Source organism: Mugil cephalus, chromosome 7 (assembly GCF_022458985.1).
Source record: "Mugil cephalus isolate CIBA_MC_2020 chromosome 7, CIBA_Mcephalus_1.1, whole genome shotgun sequence".
Lineage (NCBI taxonomy): Eukaryota > Metazoa > Chordata > Actinopteri > Mugiliformes > Mugilidae > Mugil > Mugil cephalus.
Window position 1 is genome coordinate 7,006,347 of NC_061776.1, and position 13,620 is coordinate 7,019,966.

A 13,620-nucleotide genomic window follows, 5' to 3' on the forward strand; every position below is an offset into this window, starting at 1 on the left:
GTTTATGAAAACATGCCCCTGGATCTAGAACTTGTCCATGTTAGTAAAATGAACATTGCCGTGTTCTTTGTCTGCTTGAGGATGATTGTTGGTACTGTGGAACAAAAACAGACGTCCAGGAGCCTCATTATCCCGCTCACCGCTACGTGCTCTGAACAGATAAACAAGGCGACTTGGCTCTAACTGGGAAGCGCTGAACTCTGGGTTTTGTGGGGCTTATAGAGCTCTGAAGAGCAGGACCTTGTGTTCACTGCTGTTTGCCGAGGTGATGGATGGAGCTCATCGGTATTCAGGGTCTCCAGCTCTGTCCTGGACTCCGTGGGTATTTTGTTATTCAGTAAAACAGTAAAGAAGTGGACAATGCAGGTGAATGAGCCGCGGTCCGTCTCCCCCGTCTCAGCAGTGCCAAGTATTAGTGTGTCCGTCATGTCAGGGGTGATTAATTGTGCCTAACGGTGCCAAGGCCTTGGCACTCTGCATTTTTTTTTTCTTGAAATCTTTAGAGACTTTTTAACTGCTGTCAGAGTCACAGTTTGTTCACTCCGCATGATAAAACTGGCAGCCTGGATGGATGGATGGGCTGTAGCAGAGAGCTTTGACTCTTTTACTCGCTCTAAATCCTCCTCAGGTACCAGAAACGATTAAACTTTCATTCTGTGGATTGTGTTGAGATGAAAAGTATTGTCCCATCGCTCATATGTCAATGTAATGGTTTCCTGCTCTACTCAGCGAGGAGTTCCGCATTACAGAGGGACTTTCCTTCTTTTATTATTGCCACCTCAGGCAGAAAGATCATGCTTTACTGGCTAGTATTAGATCAGTGAATGGTGTTATTTTGCACCGCCATATTTAAAGTTCCGCTCCTTGTGTGGTATCCTCCCGTACTTGCTCTGAAGTGCTCTTATCTCAAAGAAAAACGTATTTCCTGAATTCTCCAAAGCAGTCAATAATAAAAGGGTGTCCCCCCAGCTGCTGTGTCTGTGTCAAAAGAAATACTTCGATTAAAAACTGAGGCTGGAGGAAGGTGCAGTGGTTTAATATTCAGGAAGGTTTTATGTCCAACACATCCAGGGTCGGTGTTGAGGTTCACCGGCTGCAGAGGCCAGCAGATATTCAGCATTTAGCTTCGTTTCCCTCTGCGCTGTCTCAGTGTTTGTGCTCCACTGGTCACGCTGCCGGGGGACGTCGACTCTTAAATGCCAAAGCTCCGCTGAGGAAAACTGGCCCTGTGTGTTTTTTTTTTTCTTTTAAATCTTCCTCTCCAAGTCAAGTGTTACCTCAGTGAGGCTCTGCTCCATCCTCTCATCATCTCCTCTGGGATTACAGCTCTCTCCTCTCATATTCTCCTCTTCTGACGACTGTAATTCTGCTGCTTTTTACACCGAGAGCTTGCTCACCACCCACGGTGACAAGTGTCTGTCCAGGGATTAAGACCACGAGGGGACCAAAGAGACCTGAGACCTTCTTATGATTGTTGAGCAGCTGGATGGCATTTAAGACTGTGGAATTAAATGTGGAAGAAACACTCTTTTACTGTGCAGTTTAACTCCACGGCAGCACGTTTAAACCGCTCTAAAACTTTCTTAAATGTCAGATTCAGTAAATACCAGATTATTTCCCAATAAAAGAGAAACTTACACTGAGGCCAGGAGGCTTCCTGATGTTATCAAGCAGCTGTACTTGTAAATTGCACACTATGAAACATTGAATTGATTGTTAAGCAGAGAATTGAGGTTTTGAGGTTTTGCTTTCCTTGCCCTGACAGCGTCCCCTATTTTACATGCACCTGAGGATCTTTTCCCGATGCAAGCAGATTCCTGTTATCAGCTTTTTAGTGATAACAGCTGATAAAGCGGGATAGATGTTCTTAACTGACTGAAATCTTTTCTCAGTTTGATACCACTGTATCAGAAAAAGTTTTTCACTTTTGCCTCACTGGTGCATTGCAAAAAGACTACAACTTCACCCAGCATTTTAGCTTCTTTCAGCTTCCTTTTTTCCCCCCTCCAGCTTAACCGTTCAGAATTCGCCCTGATCTCAATCAGACAATCACATCATTGCTTTTAAAAATTTTTTTAAAAAAAGAATCTCCTCTGCTGCTGCTGTCAGCTGTAATTTCAGCTTGAAAATGCCACGACCTCCCTCCCTATTCACCTCCGGGTCGAGCCCATCAGATCCTCTCCTCATGTCGTCTGCATCTCCGGCACTCTCTTCTTCTCATCGACATGTTTCCTTCTCAGAATTGTGGCTCTGCATCGGGGAATGAACACATCCGGTTTTAGACTAAACCTTAGACAGTACTAAGTATTAAGTAGTCTAAGGACAGATGGCGAAAAAGCTCCGCAAAAGTGAAGCCAAAGCAAGTAGAGCTCCCCCTGGTGTTTGGAGGCTGCAGTATAGATCATAAGCTCCGCCTCCTCCATGTTAGCAGATGGCACTTGGGCCAAACTAAAACATACAATACAAACTTTTTTTTCCCCATGTGGTTTCTATCAAATTTCAGGTAGTTAATATAATGTTGATGCATGTTCAAGTGTCACTTTCTTTTGATAAGTTTCATTGTAGTTAGTTATTTGATGCTATAGAAACAGAATGTGACACCAATGGCGACCACCAGTTTCAATGTCAACCGCTATTGAAAATAAGTACATTTCTTTGTAACTGGAGGTAGAGCAGAACGCCGAAAATGCAAGTGAGTCTGGAGGAAGTTTGGTTGAGTCATTGATAACGTATTCATAAAGTCTATAGGCTAGACCATTTAGCTAGAACTAGCTTACTGTCCAGACTAGAAGTGGGAGAAACACTAGTGGTGGGTATTGGCAAGGACTTCATGATACGATATGATACGTATCACGATACTTGAGTCACGATACGATACATTATTGCGATATTCTATGTAGTTCTACATAGAATTTTTAAATTCAGCATAAAAAAGAAGTTTTATGTATGTACATCAGGTGACAGTGATAATTCATTGGACAAATTAAGTAAAAAAAAAATATTAATCCAAATTATTTCCAACTTATTGCACCTGTACAAAAAAAGTGGTGGTGGGGGTGCGGAAGTTGTTCACAGTTGGCCCAAAACATGACTTTCACTTTTAAAATCGAATCCGCCCTTTATTTACAGATTGGACATGGGAAAGATTTGTTTGGTAACAACCACCAGTCTCTACATTCAACGGATTCCTGTACTAAACACGACCCTCTCCGCATCAAATACAATCACGTCACAGTTTGGTCCGATCAACAAACACTTCACATTATTAAATAGAAAATAAGAAACCAACGTGTGTCCAGTGTCCAGTAATCGCATTTGTTCTGTTGGAGCAACTCTCAACTTAACCAAGTTGTTGAAACCAAACTCATTTTCCCTCTGTCTCATACTCGTCTGGTAGAACATATACTCGTGTATTTTAATCAGTGCAGCTGTTTTTGGTTTTCGACAGCTTGTGCATTTTTCACACAACCAAAGCTGCGACCTCAAGCATATATGTATATGCTTCACATCTTCCGTTTTACATGTGCAGCTTCAAGAAATGTGAATTGAACTTGGAACACAGAGTTTCTCATCACATTCTTCGTAGAGGTTGCTGACAGAGGACCAAAGCTGCTGCTGCTGCCGTCTGCAAATGTGCTCCTTTCATTGCTCTTTCAGCAAGAGTAACAATGACATCGCACTGACAAATTAAATCACAGCAGAGATACTATTAAAGCGAGGATGAAAATTGAAAAAAATATTAGATTTTGCTTTTAATTTGGAGGACTTGCAGAACTGAATGATTTTAAATGAAAGGCATGTTAAAAAGTAAGTTTGTAAGTGGTGTGCTTTTATTTTATTTATTCATTTTTTTTAGAAATCTTTTTTAAGTATTGTCTTTGTTCCTGCCTCTACAATATGTGGCAATGTATCAGCAGAATGGAATGTGGTCACTTCATTCATTTATTTATTTATTTTCTGCAACAGTTTGTCCTCTGGAGGGTCATGGGGGGCTGGGGTTACGCCCTGGACAGGTCGTCAATCTATCGCAGGGCATGGAACATGTTGAATATGGATATTGTGTATTTTATGCATTTAAATAAGGTTAAACTTCTGGTGTTGAGTGGAAGTGTGCCAATCTTGACAAAGTAATCGAAGCTAACGGCTCGTTGATCAGAGTCGGTGGGCTCTGATTCAGGCTGCAGCTCGACTCATAGTAATTGGTTCTTGTCACAGCATCAGAGAACAACATCCATTAACAGAGAGAGGCTTCGGACGGAGGAAGCGTTAGTTAGTTTGGCTTCAGCTTCCACTTTGCAGCGCGAGAGGAAAACGATGAATATTTATGAGCTGACATTCATGGATGTGTGTATATGTGGGCGGGATACGATTACACTGCAGAGCACAGACAGCCTCATAAAACAAACATTTATTTTTATGGTTTAGGATTTTATGTCTACATACATATGCAGTTGCAGTGTTTTATTAACAACTATTGCTTGGATTTCTTTTAATTCCAAGAAAAGGATTTTGGGAAAGCTCTTTGTTTCACTCTTCACAGACTTCACAGAACATACAATAGAAAAAAGAATAATTACTAAATATGATGTATAGACCCCTTCATCGTTTGTAAACAATGTGATGTTTTGAGGGGCGGGGCTTAGCTGGAGGCAAAATATCTCACTTGTAAATGGCAATTAGCATATTTTGACAAGAATGGACAAGGAAAATGCATGTTTTAGAGAATATATTAATACACTCGCTCCCTGAGATCGTGAGTGTTATTTTAAAAAGTTGACTGACTTGATGGGACTTTATTTGCCTACTCCTACACTCTCGATCACTGGATGGATGATTTGAGAACAAAGAGGGGACGAAGTCTGGTCCATCTTTATCAACTGAAGCCTCTCCAACAAAGATATTACAAGAATTAAGTGGTCCCACTGTGGAGGGTAACATAGTAAATGCAACTTCTGCTTGGACACCCCTGAAACACACAACTAATGTTGAGTTGGCTAGCGGTTAGCATTAGCATTAAGATGTAACAAGAATAATGATTAACGTAATTTCAGTCACAAGTTATTCTAACACATAACGTTATCAAGGATGAAAATTATGATGTATTACATATTAATCTTATCTGATATCAAGTGTGTTGTCTCACTCCAATCCTTTCTTTTAATCGTGTTCAACCAAAGTTGTCTATATGTGGCTGCTATGCGAGAAAACTTCAAGTTTTGCTTTTTATTTGGTTTTGGCAGAAACAATACAGCAAGACGACATTTTTACGATTGAAAGTGCAGTGTTCACCTCAAGCTTCCCTCTGCTTTGCCTCCAGCTAACATCTTCACATCACGTCATGAAGGGGTCTATAATACATGATGTTTTTATTGCGGCCATCATCCATTAAATCTAAATGTGTGAAACATGTAAAGGTTTCCTCTGACCACACCAATTCATCTCCAGCCTGTAATGAGTCATTCACAACGCGACTTCATTACAACGTTCATTTGTCCATCGAGGCAGAATTACACCATTAATTCATCCGACTGGACTCTGTTCATTCATCTAATTTGGTGCCATTACAGCTGAAAGACCTGCCTCCACCTGGGGAACATTAAAGCTGCTTCTCAGCAATTACTCTGATGTTGTAGTATTCAGAAAGATGAGCTGCTATCGTGTGAAACTCTTATTATGACGCTGATGTTAGTGCATACTCTTCAAGGGCTGCTTGCTTCTCTGCGTGTTATCGCCTCCTCGACGCCTTTTTGGATGAACTCTGAAATCCTAAAAGCTAAAGCGACACAGTGTTTCCTCGATCCTGAGAAGTTGGTAATTTGGAGAAACAGTGCCACTCCTCTCCTGCTGCTCTCAATGATCCGACTGTTTTTCTCCACTCTGGCTTATAGACGGAGAGTAAGCCGCGTCCCGCTGCGGCTGATACTCTGAGATACTCGGCGTGGTTTCCGTTGTCGATCTAAGAACCGCGCAGCTGTGTTTGTGCAGAAGATAGCGGACGCTATAATTCAACCTCTTTTTAAAAGGTGTTTATTTCATCACTGAGAGACAGGAGCATAACATTAAAGGCTACCTAACATACCTAACATTAATCTCTCTTCTTAACATGAATCGACTTCACTGGGTTTCATTCATCCTATCATATACACAGCCATAACATTATGACCACCTTCTTAGTGTTTGTGCCTCCAAAACAGACTCGTCAGAGAATGGACATGGACCTTCTGGGGTGGTGTCTGGAAACTTAATGTTGTTAACCCTTTGGGTGCTATGGGTTGAGGAGAGGGGCCTCCCTCTGTGGATCATCCCACAGATACTTGATCAGTTTGGGATCTGGTGAATTTGGAGGCCAGGTCAACACCTTGTGCTGTTCTTCATGATTTTTTGAGTTGTTCCTAAACCATTTTTGTGGGGGTGCCTGGTCTGGTCTAGGTGGGTGCTTCATGTCTAAGTTACACCCATACGAATGAATGCCAGGTCCAAACGTTTCACAGCAGAACACTGAATTCTCCTGTCAGTGGTCATAATGTTGTGGCTACACAGCAAGAATAATGCAAAGATTATGAAGAGTAACCCTGAAACAATTTTTTCCATTAGCTACCCTGTTGAAAACACATCCATTCTAATATAAGAGTCCTGTAGTAAATCTTAACTTCATGAAGGTTATGGTATTCAGCATTAGTTTAACTGTTGATTTGGCTGTGTTTTCATTGTGGAGGCTATGGTTTGTAGAACTACTGAATCGTACGGTACCGACATATTTTTCTGTTATTCTCACATTCCCGTGAGTCAGCAGGCAAGGTTAAATAATAAAAGATAATTTAGTGTTTTTTTCAAGTCCAGTTTAACAGCACACCACAAATTCCTCCAGTTGAATTACCACTTTTCTCCTGCTGTTTCCACATAAACTGAACATTAGAAAAGTCATGGAGCTGAGATTTAGTGCAGGGCTCTTACATTGATTTCCCCTGGTGCACCCATTAAAGTGGTAAACAAGTGTATTGTCAACACTAAGAGCAAATGACAACGAGGTCAAATCTGTGAGCTGCAGTGACCTTAAAGTTCATGTTATCAAATCTATCTGGTCCTACGACAATTATCCATAATAAGACACGTACTGATCAGTGTACAGACGATTAACATTTGATGGACAAATCAGATCATCTGTTAAGTCTTTCTGCCCCGTTTCTGTTTCGAGGAGCAGGATTTCAAAAAAGACCGGAAACAGTTTATGAACCTCTAACCCTTTCTTTTTTTTCTGCTTTGTTGTTGTTTGACAGAAGCATGTGACACTTCGCTGGTGTCCAACCTGCCGCCATCGTCCTTCAGAAGCTCCTCCCAGCTGTCCGGGAGCCACGCCCCGGGATTCGCCAAACTCAACAGGAGAGACGGTAAAGGCTCTTTTAGGGTGACCTAACCCCCCCCTGTCCACGCTGGCCTGCACTCACATTACTCCAGACCGAGCAGGCTGAGGCACGGTTACCTCAGACATAAAGCGACTGTTGTTTATACGTGGTTACAGCAGCGCGATGGACAGCGAACCCAACAACTTTATCAGCTATCTCCAAAATACTCAGCCTTCTTCCTCTGACCAACGTGAACCTTTTGCCGCTGTCATTGTTGTCGTGATGGAGGCATGTTTGCTTGCTTTATACGCCATGTTTACATTTTGCGCATGCGTGGCCTATCGTTCAGCCTCCTCCAACCGTACTGTGCCAGGGAAGTGTGCCGTACCCAGGTACAGGTTGTGTCTCACACTAGCTTGAGTATGGAGCAATATCCTAGTGTGAGTGCACCCTTAAAGTACTACGGGACATAGATACTGTAACCTACGCATGTAGCCTACAGCGGTGAGAAGTACTTACACTTGTGTGACCACTAGTCAGTGCTGTTCTTTTTTTGCCAGTTGCTTCCACGTTCAACAACGGCGACTGAAACTTTTGCCATAATTTCGCTGAAGACGACACATAACTAACGCGTATCTCTATACCTCCTCTTCGTGTTCCATTGTTCCATATTTATCAATCAAAACAATCAGTTTGAAAATTGCTAAGATGGAGAAGCAGCTGGAAATACTAAAGCAGAAGCACGGAACAACCAAGAGGACCAATTACGGCTCTTCACTCTGCGTTGCCGCAGCACGTTTTTACATTTCTGTGGAGGTGGAGCTGGAGTTAAGGAGGATTAGATGCTGTCTGAGATTCAATTGAGCTGTGACTGGTAGAAGCGTGCATGGCTAATAATGCCTATTCATTTGGGGATATGTGGTTGAGTAGGGATATATATAGGATGATATATAATATAGCATGAACCGGTTCGGTACCATGTCACCTCATCTTCTAAGGCTCTTTTTTAGTTTGAGCTTAAAATGATCAAACCTGTAGACTGAATCAGCAGCTCGCTGGATTTCGATGTGAAGACGCTGACATACCTCCACACACTTGTTCTGTTGTGTCTTAGTGTTTGTGATCAGGCTGACGGGTCAGGAGGGCCCTCAGAAACCACAGCTGGACATTTATAGACATTTATAGAAATTATTTAATTGGAGCAGGTCATTGCAGTTTGAGTTTTCTTTTTTTTTGTCATATCTTGTCCCAGTTGAAGTGACAGGACTTCCATCTAATTTAATATGACCAACGCTTCATCTGCGCTTATTGCATAAAATGAGAGATAAACCCTTCTGCAGAGTTTGGAAAGATTAAACTTGTCTTTTCATTCTCTCACTGTTTTGGAGACAGACAGGAAATCCTGTGGGATGGAGCGAGAGGAAAGTGAGGGGTGTCGTGTATGCACTTATGAAAGATAAATGATCTTCTCCTTTTTGTGAGTAACCGTCTTTAGCCCGCACTGAAAGGCTGGCAGGGAATACTGAGATGAAGCAACTAACTTGAGTGGGTAATTTAACTCCTTTAAAGCTGAGGAGTTGCTCTGCAGCTCAGCGGAGGAAACACTTTTGTTAAACTCATCACACAAAGCACAGAACAGCACAGATGTATTAGATGCAGACAAATACTCTGACGACTACTTCAGAGGCAGCCAGAGGATTATTTCTGGTTTCAAAATAAAAGCGAGAACAAGCAATAGTTGTTTTATTGAGATGGGAGGATTAGAGCGGACGTGAACGGTGTTTGTTGGTCCAGCGTGAGAACCCAGCAGGGACCCCTGTGCTGGATGCTGATATGAGGCTTTGATAAAACAACCGTTGCAGTTTGTTGTGGGGTTTTCTGCGGGGGAGCGGGATTCGCTGCTTTATCCTGACATCAAAGCTCCGACTCAGCTGGGAAGGGGGTTGAGTCGGGTTTAATCTGGATCTGAATGATTTTCACCACCTGGGAAACTAAAAAGAAGCCGAGCGTGGAGAAATTCAGCAGCAGTCGGGTCTGCTCACAACTTTTTTTTAATATTATAGTTATTTTGGCACAGTATGAAAAGCATGGGTGTAAATGATTGAATGAATGTGTTGGGGTTCTTGCACCGTGCCTTCTGGCTCAGTGTCACAGCATACTTGGTTCGTTATGTGTACTGAAAAGGTTGGAGATGACGTTATTGAGTTATTTGGGAGTCTGCTGGGGGGAGTCTGCAGGGCACAGAGTGCAATCAAGGGCACACTTGTATTTTTTATGGCAGGAGGTGGATGAACGGTCTCAGGAAACAGCGTGAGGTGGATTGAAGAGGATTGTTTTTTTATTCTGTCTCTGGGTTTATTCTGGAATGGAGCCAGTTTATCTCAGTGGTTCCTGCCCTTGTTTAAAGCAGTGTTGCTATTTCTGTTATATTTCAAGAAGCTTTGCTTAAAGCTGCAGCTCATACCTGGCATTTCTGCTACTAATACTACCAGTGAATACAAAAAGCTCTATGGATCCTTTTACTGTCTTTCGTCTTGTAGTTGTATTTTTCTGGATTACTGAGTGAGCTTGGTGAGTACAAATACAAGTGGTGAGAGGTCCGGTGTGTAACAAGGACCAGGTGGAGGAGGACTCAAATGCACAAGTCAGGGCACAGGTGGTGGATTTTAAAAAAGCTGGGAAAGACAAAAGTCCAAGAGCTATCAATAAGGGTCATCAACCACAAGGAGGAAGTGAAGACACCTGAAATGATAGAGAGTTTAGTGACTTTCAAAATAAAACAGGAAATGTCCCAAAATAGAGTTATACAGGTTCTGCAAAGTGTGTCAAGGTGGTGCCTGGGCCAAATAATCTGTATGCAGTTACTGTTAATTAATCTGTTCTTATTATTTATTTATTTATCATTATTTGACCAGGCATTTGCACTTTCAACATTTTTCCCAAATCATTGATATAAATTGTAAACAGCAAGGGACCCAGTATAGAGCCTTGTGGCACCCCCTTGCAGACAGTCAGGATATCAGAGGAGTCAGAAAACCAACCAACAGCAGAATCATAAAGTTAGTCAATGCCAATAAATGGCAATAAGAGAAATTAATATCATAAAAATAGCACCAAGAAACACAAAACTTCAAATAGACACAAAAATGATTATAAAAAATAATATATTTGTGTCCTGCGTTTTCCTGTGTGTGCATAGTCTCCCCGATAGTTGCAGTTCATTCTCACTTGTCTCAACTTAATTTACTTAACTACTTAATATGAACCGATCAGCCATAACATTATCACCACTGTCAGAAGAAGTGAATACCATTGACCATCTTGTGACAACATTGTGTTACCAGACTTACACAGGACACCCTCAAAAGACCCATTTCCCTTCTCTGATGAGTCACAACGGTTTTTGAGACACAAGGGAGACCTACAGAATATTAGGTGGTCATAATGTTATGCATGATGAGGGTTGTGGAGCATTTAGCTTCTAAGGAAACAGATATTTTCTTAGAAGATGGTGGAGACCAAGTTCTCTAGAAGCCAATAATAACTTGTCAGCAAAGAATTAAATAAATTTATAAGCTGCTTTCAGTTCTACATCATGAGCCTCATGTCATATATTACCACTATAAAATGACTTTCCCTCTCGTTTCAACTGTAACTATGAATTACGTGAGTAATAAGTGATCAGTAATGATCCTGTCAAGATGAGATAATGAGGACTAGGAGTGTCACAAATCACAAATTATGTTCATCTGTTATTTCACAAGTAACATTTTTCAAAGCCGAGGTTGTTGGTACATCAAGAGAGATGCTAGCATCAAGTTTCCTTCTCAGCTGTGTAAACGATATAAAGCCCACGCGATCCCAGCTGTTTGCTGAGGAACTCGATGAATAAAGAAACGCCTCCGTCTCATTTATAAGTCCCGCTGCTACTGCTGCTGCTGCTAATACTCAGCCTCCTCTAGCTGTTCTCAGTGGAGTAGCTTCAATATCAGTTCATTTACTCGCTAAATGAGAAGAGATTACCAGATCCCTAGAACAAAATACACACATGTATAATTAAATAAACCCATAAACCCTGATTTATTCATGTTTTTTTTATCCAACAACCAATCAGAGCCATTTAAACAAATTCCACTTCACAGGTGACATGTATGACTACGTCGCATGCATGCAGACCAACTTTTGACCACAAAAAACATTTGCGTGGGCCGTTCGTCCGTCTTCCAGGCTAGAGGTCATCATACTGGAAGTCTGAAACAAAGGGATTTGTCTTTGTTCTTCTTAAACGTGTCTCTCATCACCTTTCTATATGCAGTATGTACACCGATCAGCCACAACATTAAGACCACTGACAGGAGGAGAGAATCACATTGACCTGAGTCACACCATTGTGTGTGGATGTTACTTAGACATGTAGCAGCCACCTAGACCAGACCAGACACGCCCACCACCTCATAGCAATGAAACTCCCAACCCTAACCCATCCCAGGATGTAACCTGACACAGACACACACACAAAAACGGTTTAGGAACAACTCAAAAAAAACATGAAGGTGTTGACCTGGCCTCCAAATTCATTAGAAGTGTCTGTGGGGTGATCCATAGTGGCCCCTCCCGTCAACCCAAAGGACCCCCACTAACAACATCCCGTTACCAGATGCTCAGAAGACCCATGTCTATTCCCAGATGAGTCAAAACTGATAAGATAATTCTCAATCATGCTTATAAATGTTAAGACCCATGATGTACGAGTTGTGGCCTTAGTAGAGAAACATTTAAAGACTTTGTTCATTTTAAAAAAAACGTCCAGTTTGTTAAAGTAAGTCCTCTAACACTGCCAGAGCCTCATTTGTGACCTTGCAGGCAGTTTGTGGGACTTTGTTAGGACCTAAATTCTTCTGGCATGTTGAAACAGATAAAAGCTCCAGTTGAAATAACCGCAAACTTTCTTTGAAGCTCTTCTTCTGGCACATTGTTTTATCACTCAGCGGTCCGCCGCGCTGTGATAAATGTGTTTATGTCTGGTGTAAAGCGCAGCGATATGCACACGCTCCTTTTTATACCTGACAGACTCTTTTGAACGGTGGCACACTCATTATTTCGCACAGTCAGATAATTTTTACATCTGGGCCCAGAAATGTCTGAAAGGCTCTGGAAAGTCCGTTTGGAGATGAATGTCTTTCCTTACAGGAACCTGCATGATGAATCACACACTGTTTTCCCCACCTCTCCGTTTAGATCCATCTTTGCTTTAGTTTCCCGCTCTCACAGTTTATCTCCCATTACTATTTTCTAGTTTCAGATCTGTCTGTCTCTCTTTTTTTTTTTTTTTTTAAAAATGCCTCCTTTTCTTCTGTCGCAATCATCAGCTTCCCTCCATTTTCATCTTAAGAAGCTAATTTAGTCGGCCATGTCTTATGTTAATAGCAGTCTTTGTCTTTAAACGTTTTTCATTGTCAGACGACACTCACAATTATCTGCGATGCCGCTGCAATTACGCTGGAACAGACTTTAGAGGGAGTCACTTTGCCTCTGTAACCGCTTTCCAAATGAATTTGATTTAAAAGTGGAGTTTGACTTTAATTGGAACCTGTTGTGGTCATGCATGTGTGGACTGCCAGCTAATTGTGTATTGACTTGTGTCTGCTTTGTTCTGTGTGTGTCCTTTATTGCTTCCACGAGGTTCCAGTATTGAAGCTAGAGGAGAAATGTGTCGTACCTGCCTGCAGGAGACATTCAGTATTTCCCATGCTGTTGCTGCATTATGCTCTCTGTCTGTCTGACATGTTATCATGCTGCTGAAATTACCATCTAGACCTGCTATTCTCCTGGAAATGATCCGCTGTCACTCCGGGCCTGTCTTACCCATCCAGCTATCCGTCTCTCACTGAAACAACTTCCCTCTTCACAGGCCCACCTGGCCCTTTCCTTTCTGCCTGACTCTTCATTTTACTCATGTCTCTTCATTTCTATGCTCCCGTTAGGTGGAATATCAGTGCATTATTAATGACCCAGCAGCCCTTTCTTTACTTATCCTCCCATCCATCTGCTTCTTATAGCAGCGCTAATGTCCACAATGGTCTCGCGTCAGGCTCCGTCTCCCTTCAGCGGTAAAGCAGACGGAGAGCTGTGCAGCCTGAGCGCTTTTCCTCATCACCTTTAACGTACTTGTACTGCTCCAGTAACAAGCGAGAGACAAATTGAGCGGGGTTCAGGTGTCACAGTCCTTACAGGGAAACGGATCACTCAAGTATCAGGGATGAAGTGAGAGTAAACC

At 42.0% G+C, this 13,620-nt stretch overlaps 1 protein-coding gene across 2 annotated transcripts in view; it reads left to right on the forward strand.

Annotated features, from left to right (window-relative positions):
• Nucleotides 1-13,620, forward strand: part of LOC125011377 (contactin-associated protein-like 4) — a 114,952-nt gene that overhangs the window by 24,446 nt on the left and 76,886 nt on the right. The window contains exon 2 of one of the 2 annotated variants that reach the window (XM_047590569.1): nucleotides 7,278-7,388. In XM_047590569.1, coding sequence (XP_047446525.1) covers nucleotides 7,278-7,388 — 111 coding nt within the window. The remainder of the gene's footprint in view (nucleotides 1-7,277; nucleotides 7,389-13,620) is intronic. The other variant, XM_047590570.1, reaches the window with a different exon arrangement.